Source organism: Corapipo altera, unplaced genomic scaffold (assembly GCF_003945725.1).
Source record: "Corapipo altera isolate COAL_440 unplaced genomic scaffold, ASM394572v1 59576, whole genome shotgun sequence".
Taxonomy (NCBI): Eukaryota; Metazoa; Chordata; class Aves; order Passeriformes; family Pipridae; genus Corapipo; species Corapipo altera.
In genome coordinates this window covers 92,245-112,850 of record NW_020885110.1, presented here as the reverse complement: position 1 = coordinate 112,850, position 20,606 = coordinate 92,245, and the positions used below count along the sequence as shown (strand labels likewise).

Sequence of the window (20,606 nt, the reverse complement as noted above, 5' to 3'; positions counted from 1 at the left end):
TTTCCACTGATGTCAGGAATTACAAGATTTTGAAAAGAAAGACAAGCGTTTCCACTTTAAGGGATGTTTTTAATAGCTGGCAATTAAACTGACAGGACTTTCTCAGTTTCCAAGAAGGTTAGAGTGAGTCTTAAAGAAGCAGAAACCACTGTCATCTGTTTGTAAGTTTCAGTGAATCAATGTTTGGGAGTAATGTGGTTGTACTTCTAGCATATAGCTGCTAGAAAGACTGACTTCCTAACAACAACTGTCTCCTGAGTAATGGAAAAGTTTAGAGGACAAAGTCCATTGGAACAGTAGTCATTTGTCAGAAGGTTGACTGTAGCATTGATAATGGCAACCTGCAAGTTACCTAGATAGTTCTTTCTTTGACTCAAAATTGCTTTGATGCCTCTTAAATGTTGAGTTTTAGACTGCAGTAATTATGGAATTTCTGAAAATCATGAAGTCATTGAGACTTTAAGTCATTGAGATTTGAGACGTTGAGTCAGCTACTGAGAAGAAATTAACTCTATCCTAGCTGAAACCAGGACAATAGTGATAGGAAGCTTGGTGTTAATAATGACATTGCTGTAAAAACAGACAAAAAACCCCCCAGAAACCCAACCAAACAGGGAAAAACAAACCAAAACAAACCCCTGCCTTTTTTCTTCTCCTTTTCTTGTTTTTTTTGCAGAATTTTCTAATGCAAAAGATAGTTCCTGAACTATGGAGGTTCTGCAATGTGATGGCTGTGATTTCCAAGCTCCATCCTATGAAGACCTAAAAGCTCACATTCAGGATGTTCATACTGCTTTTCTGCAGCCAACAGATGTCTCTGAGGAAAACCGTAGCGAGTTGAGGTCTGACTCCATGAATGCTAACAACCAGACTGAGACAGAATTTTCTTTTCTAAAGGATGAATTTATAACTGCAAATGAAATAGCAGGTAAACCTCAACCCTAAGCCCCTATCTCACGTGAATTATTTTAGTGCATTTTAATTGGCATGTCTTGGGGTGTTTTTTAAAAAATGTAACTTTTATCACTATAGTAGTGAAGTGGATGATGTTTAGCTGCAGACATATTTTTTCTGTAAATGCAAACGTGTGGCTTTGTCGTCTTGCTATTTTCCACATGCTTTATCATATTGCTTCTTTTCATTTCTTTACACCACCATGAGCTCTAGAAGAGTTTAGAACTTTATTAGTGTACCTTTTTATTTCAAGATGCTTATTTTGGAAATTGTCTATCCTAAATTATGTACCATCTGTTAGTTTTCTGACCATCCTCATATGCACAGGTCTAATCAGAAATAAATGAGGGAAATCCTGGTGTGATTAATGTGTTCAAGATGTGTGTGTATTCATATGGGTAGATGGGGGAAAACTGTGTAATTTTACTTATTTACATATTTACTTTTAAATTCTTATTTTAGGACAAAATACAACAAGTCAGATGGGAACTGGAAGTTATTATAGCCAGAGCCAAAATTTTTATGGTCAGCATATGGCTGCAAATCCTAAACCAACCAACAAGTTTTTCCAGTGCAAATTCTGTGTGCGTTACTTCCGATCTAAAAACCTTCTCATAGAGCACACTCGCAAGGTTCACGGAACACAAGATGGGGGAAGCTCAGTAGGGTCACACACTGCTGGATCCTTAAATTACAACATCATGATGCATGAGGGATTTGGTAAAGTTTTCTCTTGCCAGTTCTGCACCTACAAATCACCAAGGCACACAAGGATTATTAAGCACCAGAAAATGTATCACAAAAAAAATCTGAAGGAGAGTTTAACTCTTACTGCTACCTCTGCTGTATCTGAATTGACATCTGCCTCTGTGCCAGTGCAGGAACCCTGCAAGGAATTGCCTGAGGAGGTGGTAGAACGGAGCATTTTGGAGTCCATGGTCAAACCTCTAACAAAGTCCAGAGGCAACTTTTGCTGTGAGTGGTGCAGTTACGAGACACCTCGAAGGGAGCGCTGGTGTGACCATATGATGAAGAAACACCGCAGCATGGTGAAAATACTGTCATGTTTGAGGCAGGAACAAGACAGAACTAGTGTGCCTGATATGCAGAATAAGATAGCCTGGAATGCCTCCCCAAACTCTACTTATATCTCTATGAATATGACAGGATGTGATATGTTGAATGCTGATGTCTCAAACTTCAGAAGCTCTATGGGCAATTCTCTTATCAGGTCCAACTCTTCTATATCCTCTAAGTTTTATTCTGTGTCTTATCCTCAAATGAAGTCTAAATTACCTCACAACTTCGGCATGGTCCATTTGCCTGACAGATCCCACTATGGAGTTGCTGACATGACAAATTCCTCTGCTGACTTGGAAACAAGCAGTATACTAAATGACTCCAGCTCAGACAAAGAGCTAAATGAAGTGGACAGTGAGAATGGTTTGAACTCAGTGGACAACCAGACTTCAGGAATATCTGCAAAGCAACTGATGGGATCTAATGGCAACAAGCTGTTGGAAACAAAAGGGATTCCCTTTAGAAGATACATGAACAGGTTCCAATGTCCTTTTTGTCCTTTCCTCACAATGCACCGCCGAAGCATCTCCCGTCACATTGAGAATATCCACCTATCTGGGAAGACAACTGTATACAAATGCAATGAGTGTCCTTTTACCTGTAAGAGTTTGTTAAAGCTTGGAGTTCATAGGCAGTGTCACACACATACGACATCAGACTGGGACACTGTGAATTCTCAGAGTGAAAACATTGTCTCCTCTTTGAATGACAACATGATTTTTTCTGAAAATGGAACTATAAATGAAAGAAAGTCAGCTGGGATGATGGAAACAGTGCAGCAGCAACAGCAGCAGTTGCCTCAACCCCATTTACAGCATCCTTATAAGTGCACAATGTGTAACTATTCTACCACTACTTTGAAAGGTCTCAGAGTTCATCAGCAGCATAAACACTCATTTTGTGACAACTTACCAAAATATGATGGACTACCATCCAACATGCCTCAAGAGAGCGAGGCAGATGCTCTTACCTCTGTCAGCACAGTGAAGAAAACTCAGACCTCAATTCTTGGTCTCTCATCTAAAAATAACTTTGTTGCTAAGGTCACTCGGAAGGTGTCAAATGACTGCCCTTTGGATATCTCACCAGTGAAGAAAAGAACTAGAATTGATGAAATAGCAAGCAACCTGCAGAGCAAAATAAACCAAAACAAGCCCCAAGAAGATGCTGTGCTTAATGTAGAGTATTATGAGGAAGAGGAGGAAGATGAGGTGGAGATAGAAGTAGAATTAGACAGAGAAGAAGAACAAACAAAACCAATGGTGGAGGTTTCTAGTTCTTATGCACCCCAGCAAATGTGGGGGAGAGAGACTAATGATTCCCAGAAGGATGCAAACTTCATAAACATGCATAATGATTATAATTCCACCAATGGAGCAGAGATCGAGCTCACTTTATCTGAAGATGAGGAAGATTATTTTTCTTCCATTAACATGAAAGATCAACAGAACCCTAATACCTCTGTTCTGGGAAGCCAGTCAAATATGAATGACCCTCATCAGAACAACAAAAATGTGGAAATTAATGGTTCTGGCAGGCGTTACAATTGTAAACACTGTGATTTTAGCAACAAATCTGCCAGGAGTGTTAGCACCCACTACCAACGGATGCACCCCTACATAAAATTCAGCTTTAGGTATATCTTGGATCCAAATGATCACAGTGCAGTATACAGATGTCTTGAGTGCTATATTGACTATATGAACTTTGAAGACCTGCAGCAACACTACGGAGAGCATCACCCTGAAGCTATGAATATATTGAACTCCCATCACTCTGATCTGATCTACCACTGTCACTTCTGTTCTTACACTAGCCCAAATGTTAGAAGCCTGATGCCGCATTACCAAAGAATGCATCCAACAGTGAAAATTAACAATGCAATGATATTTTCAAGCTATGTTGTTGAGCAGCAAGAGGGGCTAAACACAGAGTCTCAGACACTGAGGGAGATCTTAAATTCTGCTCCAAAAACTATGGCAACCTCCACCCCTGTGGCTCATGAGACTATTGTGCCAGCAAGTTTTAACAAAAGTGCCACAAAGACTTTTAGTCCTGAATATGAAAACCAGAAGGCACCTTCGGTCAGTTCTGTGATTGTTTATGACTGTGATGTGTGCTCATTTGCAAGCCCTAACATGCATTCAGTTCTAGTGCATTACCAGAAAAAACACCCTGAAGAAAAAGCATCATATTTCAGAATTCAGAAGACCATGCATATAGAATCTGTTGACAGGGGCTCTGCCCTGGCTCAAATGTCTTTTGAGATGGGAGTGTTTGTATCCTCAAAACTGTCCAACTTGGCTTCTCAACCTCCACCTCCCCCACCACTGCTCCCAGACCTTGCTCCTGAACTCTACTATTGCAAACACTGTTCATACAGCAACCGTTCAGTTGTGGGAGTGCTTGTTCACTACCAGAAAAGACATCCAGAAATAAAGGTCACTGCCAAGTACATCAGGCAGGCACCCCCTACTGCGGCAATGATGAAGGATGGTGAGCTGCCACCTGGGATTCAGAAAATGCCAGTGTCAGTGCAACAGTTAAGCCAGGGCAGTTCTGAAAGCTCTGCAAATACCCTTGAGAACGAAATGTTCTTCTGCCAGCACTGCAATTATGGAAACCAGACTGTGAAAGGGGTTCTCATTCATTATCAAAAGAAGCATCGTGATTTCAAAGCCAATGCAGATGTGATTAGGCAGCACACAGCCACCATTAGAAGTCTTTGTGATCGTAACCGGAAGAAATCATCTGGCAGCCTGCCTGCTCACACCTCCAGCACTGAACAGGATAAGACAAAGCTGAGAGCCCTCAAATGCAGGCAGTGCAGCTACACATCACCTTATTTCTATGCATTGAGGAAGCATATTAAGAAAGACCACCCAAATCTGAAGGCCACGGTCACGTCCATTCTGAGATGGGCATTTTTGGATGGTTTGATAGAAGCTGGTTATCACTGTGAATGGTGTATTTATTCACATACAGAACCCAGTGGTTTGCTTGTGCATTATCAAAGGAGACATCCTGAACATTATGTTGACTATACATATATGGCAACTAAACTCTGGGTAGGTCTAGATCCTTCCCCTCCTACCCTAGTGATGCCAACAGAGGCAAAGACCTATAAATGCAGAGACTGCATTTTTGAAGCATCTTCCATTTGGGATATTACTAATCATTACCAGGCTTTTCACCCTTGGACTATGAATGGGGATGAATCTGTATTGTTAGATATCATTAAGGAGAAAGATACTACTGAGAAAATTGGCACACGACTTGATGAAGTTAATGCCAGGATTAATTCTGAAAACCAGGTACTATCACAGATGGAGCAGGATGCGGAGGACCCCAGCCTTTCCCAGGAAAAAACTATTCAACTGACTTCTGCAAACCCTGCCATCTCCACTCCATATCAGTGTACAGTTTGCCAGTCTGAGTACAATAACTTGCATGGCCTCCTGACACATTATGGCAAAAAGCATCCTGGCATGAAAGTGAAAGCTGCTGACTTTGCACAGGACACAGACATTAATCCAGGGGCTGTGTACAAGTGCAGACATTGCCCATACATTAACACACGCATTCATGGTGTCCTCACACATTACCAGAAACGGCACCCGTCAGTAAAAGTCACTGCTGAAGACTTTGTGCATGATGTGGAACAGTCGAATCACATTGCCCAGAATGACATAGAAGAGACATGTAGGATTTTCAAGCAAGGCTATGGTGCTTATCGGTGCAAACTCTGCCCTTACACCCATGGCACACTTGAGAAGCTCAAAATTCACTATGAGAAATATCATGATCAACCTGAATTTGATGTTTTTGTTAAGTCACCACCAAAGGTGTCTGCCTCAGTGGAGCCAGACGTGGTGACTGAAATCAAGGCCTCCCCAGAAATTGCTGCTGATAATGTTGGAGAAATCTCTATCCCAGCACCTCATTTCTCCACTTCTCACTTAGTGACTCACACAGTGTTCCGGTGTCAGCTCTGCAAATACTTCTGTTCTACACGAAAGGGGATAGCCAGGCACTACCGCATCAAACATAATAATGTTCGGGCACAACCAGAAGGCAAGAACAACCTTTTCAAGTGTGCTTTGTGTTCCTACACCAACCCTATCCGTAAAGGGCTTGCAGCACACTACCAGAAAAGACATGACATTGATGCTTACTACACTCATTGTTTAGCAGCCTCCAGGACAGTAAGCGACAAACCCAATAAAGTGATCATTCCATCCCCTCCCAAAGATGACACTCTTCAGTTAAGTGAGGAGTTGAGAAGAGCTGTGGAAAAGAAGAAGTGCTCACTTTGTTCCTTTCAATCTTTTAGCAAAAAGGGTATTGTGTCCCACTACATGAAGTGTCACCCTGGTGTTTTCCCTAAGAAGCAGCATGCAAGCAAACTGGGGGGCTACTTCACTGCCGTGTATGCTGATGAAGATGACAAGTCAACTCCAGCTGAGGAAAGAAATAACTTTGAAAAGTTTGAGGTGGAGAGCAAGGCTCAGGAAACTGAGTGGCTTCCCTTCAGATGCATAAAATGTTTCAAGCTGTCCTTCAGCACAGCAGAGTTGCTGTGCACTCATTATACTGATCACCACAGCAAGGATTTTAAGAGAGACTTTGCCATACTGGGAAGTGGCACTCACTCTCATAATGCTGTCTACCAGTGCAAGCACTGTGATACTAAATTGCATAGCATGGCAGAGCTGACCTCACACTTGAATAGTCACAATGAGGAATTCCAGAAGTGTGCCAAACGTCAGGAGAGAAGGAAACAGCTTTTGAACAAGCAGAAATATGCAGATGGTGCTTTTATGGATTTCAAACAAGCGAGGGTAAGGATTTGTGTGTCTGGTCTCCTTCTCTGCTTCCTCTCCCCAGGGTGAAAAACAAACCAAAAGCTGTTCTTCTATATGTCAAGAGGCTCCTTATTACTAATACCTACTGTCATGTTAACTTTAACAGCCAAATGAACGCAGGTTAATGAGTGACTCAACATGTCAAAGGGCTCTATAAGTTGGTTACATATTCTGCTTTAATTTCCTTAATTCTCTACCTATTCCTAGGCTCCATGGGAAGCTCTGCTCCCTCCAATTGTTTCCTTCTGGATTTTCAATATCTTTCTTCCTTCCTCCCACCCTTATGAATGGCTATCTGTATCTTTTGCAAGGTTGTTGTTTGTTTTCTCATAGATTTTTTAACAAATATCCCATTCTGCTGCTCATCCATGTACCTTGAAATAACACAGCAATTTCCTTCTCAGTATATTTTCTGATAAAGAACCTGATGTTTAAGTGCATCTATCCAATAACTTCAAGCTTTGGGCAAGCTCCTGTGAACAGAAGACCAAATTCTGCTACTCTTTTCTGTACCCTTCTCCCCATCTGGAGTAACTACTTTCTGTAGAAAAACATACAATTGGACGGGGGAGGGAAACCATCAAAGAGTATGTCTTGTAAGTTAAAAATGAATGGTCTTATAGGGGACTATTATGCAGATACTCAAGGTTTTTTCTGTGCATGTCCTGTCCACCTATTTTGAGGGCTTTAATAGAAGTCAGTGCAAATGGAGGTTGAAGTTTTGCACAAGAGGATGTTGTAGTGAGTTGACCTTGTCTGGACAACAGGTCCCCACCAAGCCACTCTATCACTCCCACTCCTCATCAGGACATGGGGGAAGAAAATAAGATGGAAAAGAACTTGTGAGTCAAGATAAAGGCAGGTTAATAAAACAAAAGCAAAGGCTGCATGCAGAAGTAAAGGAAAACGAAAGATTTATTCTCTACTTCACATCAGCAGGCGATGTCCAACCACTTCTCAGGAAGCAGTGTTTCAGCACACATAGTGGTTGCTGCAGAAGACAAAACATAATAACCAATGACCCCTCCCTCCCCCCCTTTCTCTTAGTTTTTATATCTGAGTGGATGTCATATGTTATGGAATATCCCTTTGGTCAGTTTGGGCCAGCTGTCCTGGCTATATCTCCTCCCAAGATCTTGCCCACCCCCAGCCTACTGGTCTTTGGGGGTGAGGGGGGGAATGTTGGGGAGACAGCACTGATGCTGTACCAGCACTGCTCAGCAGTAGCCAAAACACTGGTGTGTTCTTAACACCCTTCCAGCTACCAATGCAAAGCCTAGCACTGTGAGGGTTGCTATGGGGAAAGTTAACTCCGTGCCAGCCAGACCCAGACATGTGTACACTAAAGGCTATTTCCCTGGTCTGAGTATATTCCTAAAAGTGAGATATTCAAAGCATGTTTCAGTATTACATTAGTGTAACCGATTAATACTCATGTGCTTCAATAGGTTTTTGGACACTTGGAAAATGCTTCAAACCTTAAGGAGAGGAAAGTAGTAGGCTACAAATGTAAATTTTGTGTGGAAGTTCATCCAACGCTCCGAGCCATCTGTAATCATCTCCGTAAGCATGTCCGGTATGGGAATGTTTCTTCTGTGTCAGATACAGTAAAGGTGAGAATTCTGTGAACTGACAGCATTTTTTTGTTTGATATTAAGACCTAACTGAAAGCCCATAGAGGGGTCCCATGGAGACAAATGGGTTTTGGATTGGACATTCTGAACAGTTAAGCATGACATTGTAATCTAATTATTCATATTTCTGCAGCATATTTTGTTTACTTTAAGATGTTTTGACTTTCTTCTGCTCTCCATCTTGAGCACAAAAACTATTTAATTCTCATTTCTTATTTGACACAAAGGAATTGATATCACAGATGACTGAAAGACTTGATTTATGAGCACGAACTTCTCCCTCAGCTGTTCTGGGCTACTTTTCTGCTTTCTTAGACCATAAAGTGTGTGGGTTTTTTCTTTTTTTTTTTTCCAACCCATATGCAAAAGTGAAATTATAATGCTACAAACACATATTCAAATAGCCAGCTGAGACAGGGGTCCAAGTGGTTAACTGTAAATGTGCTGCTGTTTCCTCCCTTTGGAAGTGGAGACCACTTAGAATGTCTGAGGACAGACTGTGCAGGGGGAGTTCAGGTGCAGTAAGGTTGCAGGATCTGGTTATGCAGTTCTCCTTGCTGCAGTGAGTGAGTACTCAGCAAAATCTCATTATGCAGTCCTCAGAATGTGACCTAAAGTATGCCTATTTCATGACATCAACTGTGTGCTGTGTAAAGTTGCTGAGTCTGTCAGTCTAATCAGTTGTACCTAAAAACTTCCCCTGACCTTCCTTTAGCTTATCCAATACTACTGACAGAATGGGGTGCTTCCCTTCTATCAAATGATTCCTGCTCTTTCTCTGCTTCTCAAGTAAAGTTTATGTGGGGTCAATACCATCTTTTGAGCAAGTAGATACTTGCTCAACAGCAGGGAACAAAAACTAAAATACAAGATCCAAAAAACATGATATAAATATGCTTTACAGTTTCAATGCTGCTGCAAAATGTCTGCTATGCTAATTAACACTTAAGAAAGGGACTAAGAGATGTAATTTGTTTTTTAATGTATATGCATATATATATATAATTTAAGACTGAACTCTATACATAAAGTCATTAGTGGAGTATGGTAGGTATATCTTTAGAAAGTGAATGGAGTGGGAAACCTAGATGTTAAAATTAGTTCATAAGAGACTGAGGCACAGAAGGGAGACAGAATTGATGGTTTTGGGGGGGATATGTGTTTTTTATCAGGAAGTTGAAGATTCTTCAAGAACAACTTTGGAGGGTTTTAAGGCACCCAAAGACCCCGTGGAATTTACAGAAGCTGAATCCGGAGCATCCTTGGAAGATGAAACCGGGCCTGGGGGCTACCACTGCAGCCAGTGTGACCGGGTTTTGATGTCTATGCAGGGTCTGCGATCTCATGAGAGGAGTCACTTGGCTTTGGCTGTGTTTACCCGGGAAGACAAATACAGCTGCCAGTATTGCTCCTTTGTCTCTGCTTTCAGGCACAAGTAAGTTATGGTTTGTTTTCAACAGAAGCAAAGACTAGCATGACTATTTTTTACGTTGTTTGACGTTGAAGGAGAGCACACTCAATTTGATTTCAAGCCATGTTTTTCTCTTTTCTCAGGATTTAGGTATTTTCTATGCCCCAAAACCTTTTACCATTGCTTGTGACTATAAAAAGTCACATTTTTATATCTTCTCAAATTAGAGTTCTCTTTTTGTTGTGTGTAGGGGAAATGCACACCAAATAAAAGATACCCGCCACTTATGCAATCCTGTCAAATACATGAAATTAAAAAATGCATAAAGAGGAAAAAGTATTTTCACTAGCCTTCCATGTAACTGCCTTATTTTTAAACGGTACCGTGACTTTTATTTGATTGAGGGAGATTTCATTTCTAGTGTTGAACAGTTATCACAAATCAATCTTAGATTATTTATTTCTAATTTGTATTATGCAATTTCAGTCTATGAACATAGTCTTGACATCAGTGTGGTACACTTGAGAAATCACCCCTTATCTGATGTGACCCTTGAAAAATACATGGTCATAATAAATAATCAAGTTCCTCATAAATTATTTCTTTACCTACAGCTAGGAAGTTTTAGAATTCTTTTAATCATATTTATTCATGGCTTACCACAAAGAAATGAGGTTTATTGAATTTTTTTTTACTGGCATCCTAGATTGACAAACACATGTACATGTTTTCTGTAGTTTCTGGGCGGAGAAATGTCCCATCCCCCCATCCTGTGTCTGCCCACCTTCCCCTCAAAGAAGAGAGATCCAGGTGCATGTTTAATATAGGCATTGATAGCACTGTTGGCAACACCCTTAAACTGGGTAAAGTTGTTACTGTTCTGTAATTAAAAGTATGTGGGAAAGACAGCATGATATAAGAAATATTTATAAACCCTTGTGTTAGAAAAGCAGCACTTCTGTCAGTATCACAGCATGGTTCTTATGTGGATGAGCAATAGGGCATAGTCCAAGGTCTGGGCAGGCCTTGGCAATCTCTCATTAATATCCTGGATCTGAGCTGCTGGTAAGCAGTAAACCTCCCTGCACAGCAGGTCAGGTCAACATCTCCCCTCCAGAATGGAGTCTCCCACTACAATGACTCACCATTTCCTCCTGTTGTTGCTGCATGGTTCAGGTGCAGCCAGCTCTGATGATTCATTGGACAGAGCTCCCAGCCCTCTGCAACCAGATGCAGAACTATAGAGCCTACTCTGTAGTTGCAGTTCTGCTGGCGAAGCAGGACCCATCCTCCCAGTGCCAGATATCACAAGCTTCCAGCCATCTTGGTAGTTTCCATTTCCCAACCTGATAAACACAGACACTGGCTGCCCCTCCTTCAGTACAATTCAGAGTCTGAGCTCTTGTCTCTGCAGGATCTCTGAGAAGATCCTGTTAATCTTTTTCCTCATTATCTCTGATGCTGTGCAGATGACCGACCTCCTGAAGCTCCTTTAACATGGTAACACAGCTCCTCAACCAGCGCACATCTCCTGGAGGCGAGAAGAATCAAACATTCCTTGTAGCCCCAGACATAGAATAGAATAGAATAGAGTAAAATAGAATAGAACAGAGTAGAATAGACTAGACTAGACTAGACTAGACTAGAATAGAATAGAATATTTCACTTGGAAGGAACCTACGACAATCATCCAGTCCAACTGCCTGACCAATTCAGGGTTAACCAAAAGTTAAAGCATGCTGTTAAGGGCATTGTCCAAATGCCTATTAAACACTGACAGTCTTGGAGCATTGACTATGCCTTCAGGAAGCCCGTTCTAGGGTTTGACCACCCACTCGGTAAAGAAGTGTTTCCTAATGTATATCTGAACCTCCTCAGCACAGTTTTGAACCATTCCCATGCATCCTATCACTGGATCCCAGGGAGAAGAACTCAGCACCTCCCTCTCCACTTCCCCTCCTCAGGAAGTTGTAAAGAACCATGAGGTCACCCCTCAGCCTCCTTTTCTCCAAACTAGACAAACCCAGAGTTCTCAGTCACTCCTCACAGGACATGCCTTCCAACCCTTTCACCAACTTGGTTGCCTTCCTCTGGGGGCAATTCAAGGATCTTCACATTGTTCTTAAATTATGGGGTCCAGAACTGCACACTGAATTCAAAATGAGGTCATGCCAATGCTGAATACAGTGGGATCATCACCTCTTTCGATCAGCTGTTTCTGTTGTGTTTGATGCCCCCCCGGATGTGATTTGCCCTCTTGGTTGCCAGGGCTCACTGCTGACTCATACTGAGCCTGCTACCGACCAGCATCCCCAGATCCCTTTCTGCAGGGCTGCTCTTACAATCAGTGGAGACCTCCCCAAACTCTCCAGACCTTCGGTAGATGATTGAGGTGGATCCTGCTATAACATCCACTGCCTCCTTCAGTAGTCTGGGATGAATCTCATCAGGCCCCACAGACTTAGGAACATTCGACTGATACAACTGGTTCCTCACAATTTAAGTGTCCACAAATGGAAAGTCACTGTTCCCACACTTGTGGTCCTCTGACCAGAGAGTTGTGGTCAACAACTCAATGTTCAGATGGAGATCAGTGACAAGTGGTGTCCCTCAGGGCTCTGTCTTGGGACTGGTGCTCTTTAATATCTTTATTGATGACATAGTGGGATCGAGTACACCCGTAGCAAGTTTGCAGATGGCATGAAGCTGAGTGGTGCAGTTGACACACCTGAAGCACAGGATGCCATCCAGAGGGACCTGGACAAGCTCAAGAAGTGGGCCCATGAGAACCTCATGAGGTTCAACAAGTCCAAGTGCAAGATGCTGCAACTGGATTGGGGCAATCCCATACATGAGTACAGACTTGGAGAAGAACTAATTGAGAGCAGCCCTGTGGAGAAGGACTTGGGTGTTCTGGTCGACAAAAAGCTGGACATGAGCCAACAGAGTGCACTTGAAGCCCAGAAAGCCAATCACATCCTGGGCTGCATCAAAAGCAGTGTGACCAGCAGGTCAAGGGAGGGGATTATCACCCTCTACTCCACTCTGGTGAGACCAGCTGTGTCCAGCTCTGGGGACCCCAGCACAAGAAGGATGTTGACCTGTTGGAGCAAGTGCAGAGGAGGCCACCAAGATGTTTAGAGGGCTTCAGCACCTCTGCTATGAGGAAAGGCTGACAGCTGGGGTTGTTCAGCCTGGAGAAGAGAAGACTCTGGGGAGATCTTACTGCAGCCTTTCAGTACTTAAAGGGAGCTTATACAAGGAGGTAGAGGGACTTTTTACATGGTCAGATAATGATAGGACAAGGGGTAATGGTTTTAAACTAATGTCTCAGTTTGAAGAGACTGGAATGTTTGCTAAAGAGGATGAGTTATGAGACAGACCAAACTCCTCTCTCTCAGCAATTGTAAATTCAAAAATTAAGGGGTTTTAATGGAGGAAGTGTGGGAAAAAAAAGAATAACAACCCTTTATTAAAAGATATATGTATATTGGCAAGAACAGTAACAGAACATAAAAACAACTAAACAATAATCCTGTACCCAGAAGTTCCTTTTAAACAAAAGGTCTGTCTTCTAGTGCAGTTCTAATCATGGTTGGCAGGGGGCGCTGTTGGGCTCTGGTAGTCACGGCATGGGAAGGGGGTCTGGGGGGATGGTCTCAGATCGCGGGAGAAGCCGAAAAGAAAAACAGAGACCCTTCCCCCAGTGGAAGAAGGGCAGGAGGAAAAGCAGTCCACCCCCCACGGGACTCACTGTTGTTCTCAGATGACGGTGTTTCAAGGTTCCTCCTTTTCTCCCAGCAAGTACAGAGACTCTCCGATGAAAACGCAGCAGGTCCGGGCTGGAGACAAAAGACAGTTCGCAGGCAAGTTGAGGCCAGCAGTCAGGGTTGACCAGGATGAGAAACCAGAAAGACAGACCTCCAGGTCTTCTCTGCAAATGCCCGCATGCAGACCCCTGCCTCCCTCCGAGAGAGAGAACTCAACCTTCTGACCTCTCCCCTTCCGAGAAGAGCCCAGCCACCCCCTCCCAAAATTCCTCCCTTTCCCCCCAGCCTCTGATGGGTCCATCTGTTAGGAATGCAGTCTGACCAGCTAGTTCTTTTGTAAGGCTAATTGATTCCCTTCCCCCTCTCCATTCAGTCAACTTCTCTGCCCAGGTAGCAATGTCTTGCCACATGTCAAAGGTCCAGATGGGTTTTCCCCTGCGTTTCCAATTGACTTTCTTCCATCTGTCCAACCATCCCCACAGAGCGTTGGCTACCATCCACGAGTCAGTGTAGATGTAAAGCTTTGACCACTTCTCCCGTTCAGCAATGTCCAATGCCAACTGGACAACTTTGAACTGTCTTTCCTACAGTGGGGGGCAGGGGAAAGAAAAAATTCTCCTGGATTTCTAACCTATAACAACTAAAAGGAGAGATTTAGATTAGATATTAGGAAGAAATTCTTTACTGTGAGAGTGGTGAGGCACTGGCAGAGATTGTGCAGAGAAGTTGCGGATGCCCTATCCCTGGAAGCATTCAAGGTTGGGTTGAATGGGTCTCTGATCAGGATGGCATCTCAGCCCATGGTGGAGGGGTTGGAACTAGATTTTTAATGTCCCTTCCAACCCATTCTATGATTCTATGACTAGGGAAGTGATTGTCCCCCTCTATTTGGCACTGGTGAGGCCACACCTCGAATCCTTTGTCCAGTTCTGGGCCCCTCACTCCAAGAAGGACATTGAAGTGCTGAAGTGCATCCAAAGAAGGGTGACGAGACTGATAAAGTGTCTAGAGCACAAGTCTGATGAGGACCGACTGAGGGAGATGGGGGGTCTCAGCCTGGAGAAAAAGAGGCTCAAGGGAGGACTTGCTCTCTACAACTACCTGAAAAGAGGTTGTAGTGAGGCGGGGGTTGGTCTCCTCTCTGTAGTAACAAACAATAGGACAAGAGGAAACGGCTTTAAGTTGTGCCAGCAGAGGTTCAGGTTGGATATTAGGAAAAATTTCTTACCAGAAAGGATTGTCAAGCACTGGCACAGGTTGCCCAGGGTAGTGGTGTAGTCCCCATCTTTGGAGGGATTTAAAAGTCATATAGATGTAGCACTTGGGGACATGGGTTAGTGGTGGATTTGCAGTTTTAGTTTAATGGTTGGACTTGATTATTTTAAAGGTCTTTTCTGACCTAAATGATTTTACGATTCTATGATTTTCCTTAGACCTCCTTTTGCTGTTAATATTCTTAAAAAAGCCTTTCTTTTTTGTCTGGCACTACACTGTCCAGTTTCAACTCTGGTTGAGCTTTGGCTTTTGGTGCCTTCTCCCTGCATAGACAAACCATGGATCCATAATATTCCTGTGAAACCTGACCTTGCTTCCAGAGATCATAGTACTTGTTTTTCCTGTTGAGTTTCATGAGTTCCCTGTTCAGTCAAGTTGGTCTTCTGCCCCACTTGCTTGACTTCTGACACAATGGGATTGCCTGCTCCTGTGCTTTTAAAAGGTGCTGCTTAAAAACTGACAGGCTCTCATGGACCCCCAAGCCCTCAAAAGCAGATCCTCAGGGGACACGGCTAAGTTGCTCCCTGAAAAACAAAGTTTGCACTCTCGAAATCCAGAGTAGCAACTCTTCCGACAGTTTTTCTCATTACACTGAAAATTTTAAACTCAACCATTTTGTGATTACTGAGGCCAAGACAACCACCTACCATCACATCCCTCATAAGTCCTTCTCTATTAGAATCATAGAATCATTTAGGTTGGAAAAGACCTCCAAGATCATCAAGTCCAACCTTTGATTAATCCCCACCTTGTCAACTAGACCAGAGCACTGAGTGCCACGTCCAGTTGTTCCTTGGACACCTCCAGGGATGGTGATTCCACCACCTCCCTGGGCAGCCCCTTCCAATGCTGGACAACCCTTTCTGGGAAGAAATTCTTCCTACAGTCAGGCTGACAGGCCTGTAGTTCCCTGGATCCTCCTTCCGGTCCTTCTTGTGGATGGGTGTCACACTGGTTTCCTAATATCCAACCTAAACCCCTCCGACACAGCTTCATGCCTTCCCTCAGGTTCTGTCACTGGTCACCACAGAGAAGAGATCAGTGCCTGCCCCTCCACTGCCCCTCACAAGGAAGTTGTAGACTGCAATAAGGTCTCCCCTTAGTCTCCTCTTCTCTAGACTGAACAAATCAAGTGACTTCAGCTGCTCCTCATACGGACTGCCAGGTCCCTTTCTGCAGCTGCTCTCCAACCTCTCGTTCCCTAGTCGTTCCTCTCATACATGCAGGGTTTTCCTGTTCCAGGTGCAGAATCTGGCACTTGTCTTTGTTAAACTTCATACAGTTGGTGATTCCCAGCCCTCTCATTTGTCAAGGTCTTTCTGCAGGACCTTTGAGTGAGTCAACATTTCAGATATGCTTCTAAAACTCCAGTACTCCCTGGAGGAGCATGAATGTTCCCACTAGCATTGCCACCCTCAGGCAATACCATGCCAACTCTTGGTTTACCTTCAGCTCTCCTGATGGTATCCCCTTCACCCATCACCTCTAGTTTAAAGTCCTCTCAACCTGTCCTGCCAGTTTATGAGCAAAGAAGCATTTTCCCCATTGGGGTAGGTGGATCCCGTCAGGACCCAGCATACCTTGTGTCTTGCAGACTCTCCCATGATTATAAAAAACAAAGTTCTGGTGGAGGCACCAGTCCTGGAGCCAGATATTGATGTTTTGAGCATGCCTGTTTCTTCCATTGATTATCCCCATTACTGGGAGAATTGAGGAAAACACTGCCTCTGCTCCTGAATCTTTCAGTTTTCTTCCCAGGGCCCTGAAATCTCTTTTGATCGACCTTGGTCTTCTTGTTGCAATGTCATTAGTACTCATGTGAAAGAGAAGGAAGTAGGCAAGAGTCTGAAGGTTGTACTGAGTTCATCAGTTGTCTGGTTACATCCCTGATCTGGACCCCAGGGAGGCAGCAAACTTCCCTGAAAAGATGATCCAGTCTGTAAATGGGTGCCTCCATTCTGCTCAGGAGAGAGTCACCAATGACCATAACTCGTCGTTGTTTCTTCTCAACACGAGTCGAGTGCATTAAGCAGGTCTTGCTGGGAGGGATTTTCTTGGCTCAGACTCTGCCAGTGTGAGACTAAAGATCATGTGAGACCCTCTATAGGGCCTGGAGTAGACTCCATTTGATCTAGATCTTGCTATTCCGTAGAATAAAAACCAGGACAATTTAGATCAATTAATAGGAAATAAAGTATGCCTGGAACTATTTGGATGCTGGTTTGGGGGGGATGATAAATAAACCAACCCTCTCCAAACTTTTCCATGTCTTCTTGTTGTTTTACTGCTGTGTATAAACAGGTTCAGACTATTCTTATATCACAAAGCGTTAATTAAGATGAGGTTGTATTGGAAATGTCTCCATTCTGATCTGAAGCCATGGCGATGGGTGATGAATTCTTCCCCCCTTCAATGTCAGACTTATTGTTGCTGATTTCCCCTGCAGAAAGATAGCATCTGATCTTTTTCACCCCTTCTTCTGTTGTTGAGCTTCATTCAGGATCTCCCAGTCCATTACATCTGAAATTCTGCCACCTCTTACCCCTAAAAGTCATTGGCTATAGACAGCTTGCTGGTACCTTCCCCCCAGAGTAGGCTGTCTAATCTGCTTTTGCTGCTGTAACCAAATGAAGATTTCTTCAGTGGAGCTAGAAAAATATTTTCCTTACCTTAGGAGGAGAAAAGGGAGCATATTTTCATAAAAACACTGCACAGAAAAATCCTGTACTAATATTTTTATTGTTCAGTTTGGGTTTTTTCTTGGGTTTTTTTTGTTTTTTCCTCAAATAGCCTTTATCCTATAAGTAACTCTCCTGTTAGTCTGGATTTGATATAATTTAATTGATAGTAATTTTGCCCTATTGAGTTTAAGTGGTTTGCATTCTGTGTGATAAAATTGATCACAGATCTCTTTCTTCCTCAGATTAGATTTTGCCTTGTTCTATAAGCAGACCTGTTGGATATAAAGAACCAGTATGAGAAAGATAGCTGAGTCTGGCCTGCTCTAATTTAAAATTTATTTTTGTTACTAGGTTTTTTGCATCTGAAGGAATAGCTAAAATGATTTGCTATTTTGTTTCTTTTTTTTTGTCTGTCTTTTGATCAGTCTGGATCGCCATATGCAAACTCACCATGGACACCATAAGCCATTCCGTTGCAAGCTTTGTCCATTCAAGTCCTCTTACAATAGCCACTTGAAAACCCATATATTTAAAGCGCATGCTGGTAAGTCAATCAGTTTCTTCCTCGAACTCTCTTGATTCCTTTCTCTTGCTGTCAGGCACATATACTTGCTCTTGTGTGCTCCCTCTTGCTCAACCTCACACACAGTCATGCTCATTCTCTCTCTCTTCCTTGTGAGCAGTCATATGTGCTTTCCACATTCTCTGCATGATCAAAAGTTCTTCTTGTGCAGTCATGTCTTCTCTCATTTTTGCGTGCCCCCTCTTAATGAAACTGTGTGCAATCACACTCTCCCACTTTCCCTCTCTTCCTCAGATGCAGTCATGCTTCTCCCTCTCTGTCTAGGTTGCGATCTCCCTCTCTCACACATGGTTGTGTGTGGTGTCTGTCATGTTATCCTTCTCTCTTGCTTGCTCACTCTCATGATTGCGCTTGCTCTCTCTTCATGTGTGGTTGCACTCTCATGAGCTGTTTCTTGCTTGCTTCCTCTCACTCTCACAGTCATGCTTCTTGTTGCTCAACCTTGTGCATGGTTGTGCTCACTATCCCTCTCTAGGTTGTGCATGCTGTTTCTCTCTTGGACGTGATGGCACATGCTCTCCCTAACTCGGTCTCAATCTCTTTATGTCTGTGGTTCACAGACCATTGTCTGCTCTCCCTTACCCACAGTCATGTTTGCTCTCCATCTCTGGGTTATGGTCTCCCTGTATCTCGTGTGTGGCTGTGAATGTTCCCTTGCTCGCTCGCTCTCTCTTTCTCTCTTTGTAGCACTCTCTCAGGGGACAGACTCATTCTCCCTCTCTGTTGCTCCCTCCTGCACTCTCTTGTACCAGGTCACCTGCTCTACATTTCTCTCCAAGTCTGGTTAGGTTTCTCTTGCTTGTGGTTTCTCCCTCTCATGTGCTCCCTCCAGCAGTCATATATTTGCTGTTGCTACCTTTCCCTTAGCATAGCTTCTAACGAGGGTCTGTTCCATGATCTTCCCAGGCACAGAGGTGAGGCTGACAGGTCAGTAGTTCCCAGGGTCCTCCTTTCGACCCTTTTTAAAGATGGGGACAATGTTTCCCTTTTTCCAGTCACCTGGGATTTCATCTGACTGCCAGAACTTTTCAAATATCATGGAGAGTAGCTTGGCAACTGCATCGGCCAAATTCCCTCAGGACTCTGGGATGCATCTCATCGGGTCCCATAGACTTATGTACATTCAGGTTGCTCAGGTGGTCATGAACCTGATCTTCACTTAGAGTGGGAAGCAGTCTGCTCCCCAGCCCCCATCTTGCAGTCCATCCCAGGTGTGGGAAGAGAGGTTGCCATTGAAGACTGTGGCAAAAAAGTTGTTAAGTACCTCAGCCTTCTCCTTGTCCATAGTTACCAGTTTGCAAGCCTTGTTTAGCAGAGCAGGTATACCTTCTTTGACCTTCCTTTCCTGGTTAACATACTTGTAGAAGCCCTTCCTGTTATTCTTTGCATCCCTTGCCAAGTTCAGCTTCACCTTGGCCTTCCTGACTCTATCATTACACAACCAGGCAGCATCCCCATACTCTTCCCAGGTCATCTGTCCCTGCTTCCACTGCCTGTGCATTTCTTTCTTGCCATTTAGTTTGACAAGGAGATCTTGACTCAGCCATGCTGGGCTGTTGTCTTCTTTTCCTGACTTCTTACACCTGGGGATCACTAGCCTTTGTGCTCTATGGAAGACTTCCCTAAAGATCTGCGAGCTCTGTTCTGTTCCCTTGTCCCCAAGGGCAGTCTCCCAGGGGATCCCACTGACTATCTCCCTGAAGAGCTGGAAGTTTGCTTTTCTAAAGTCCAGGGTCCTGACTTTACTCTTCACCTGACCCATATCCCTCAGGACTGCGAACTCCGTCAATTCATGATCACTGCAGCCCAGGTTGCCTCCAATCTTCATGTCCCCGATTAGCTCACTGACGTTGGTGACCATCAGATCCAGTATTGTGTTCCCTCTGGTAGGGTTGTCTATTACCTGGCTCAAGAAGTTGTCCTCCATGCATTCCAGGAGTCTCCTGGATTGCCTACATGTCACTGCGCTACTTTCCCAGCAGATGTGGGGGTGGTTGAAGTCCCCTGATGCTGCAGTGTACTCAGAACACCTCAGCACAATATTCTGAGGGCCCTTAATAGTCCCTGTCCCTCTAACCTGAGTGTGTTGTCCCACAGTTTGTCATGGGTAAGCCTGATATTATATATTGTTATGCTCAAGCTCTCCCACGAAAGAAATTGCACTGTTGCTCTTTGGGTCAAATGCTCCCTCTTTCTTGGTCATAAGCTTTGACTCTCAGTCTCTGGGTCACATTCTTTGGGACCTGTGCAATCTTTTGCTCTTCGGGTCCCTCTCCCCCCTCTCTATCTGTCTGTCTCATATTCTTGTCTAACCTCTCTCTCATTCCCACTTCATCCCTCTTACCCCCCCCGT

At 43.6% G+C, this 20,606-nt stretch overlaps 1 protein-coding gene across 2 annotated transcripts in view; it reads left to right on the top strand.

The window, feature by feature from the left end:
• The first annotated feature begins 708 nt into the window (after positions 1 to 708).
• LOC113960324 (zinc finger protein 462-like) overlaps positions 709 to 20,606 on the top strand; it is an 86,039-nt gene continuing 66,141 nt past the window's right edge. Inside the window, exons 1-5 of one of the 2 annotated variants that reach the window (XM_027669845.1) lie at positions 709 to 928; positions 1,417 to 4,307; positions 8,348 to 8,512; positions 9,865 to 9,968; positions 18,096 to 18,214. In XM_027669845.1, the coding sequence (XP_027525646.1) occupies positions 709 to 928; positions 1,417 to 4,307; positions 8,348 to 8,512; positions 9,865 to 9,968; positions 18,096 to 18,214 (3,499 nt within the window). Of the gene's footprint in view, positions 929 to 1,416; positions 6,876 to 8,347; positions 8,513 to 9,864; positions 9,969 to 18,095; positions 18,215 to 20,606 lie in introns of both variants that reach the window. The other variant, XM_027669844.1, reaches the window with a different exon arrangement.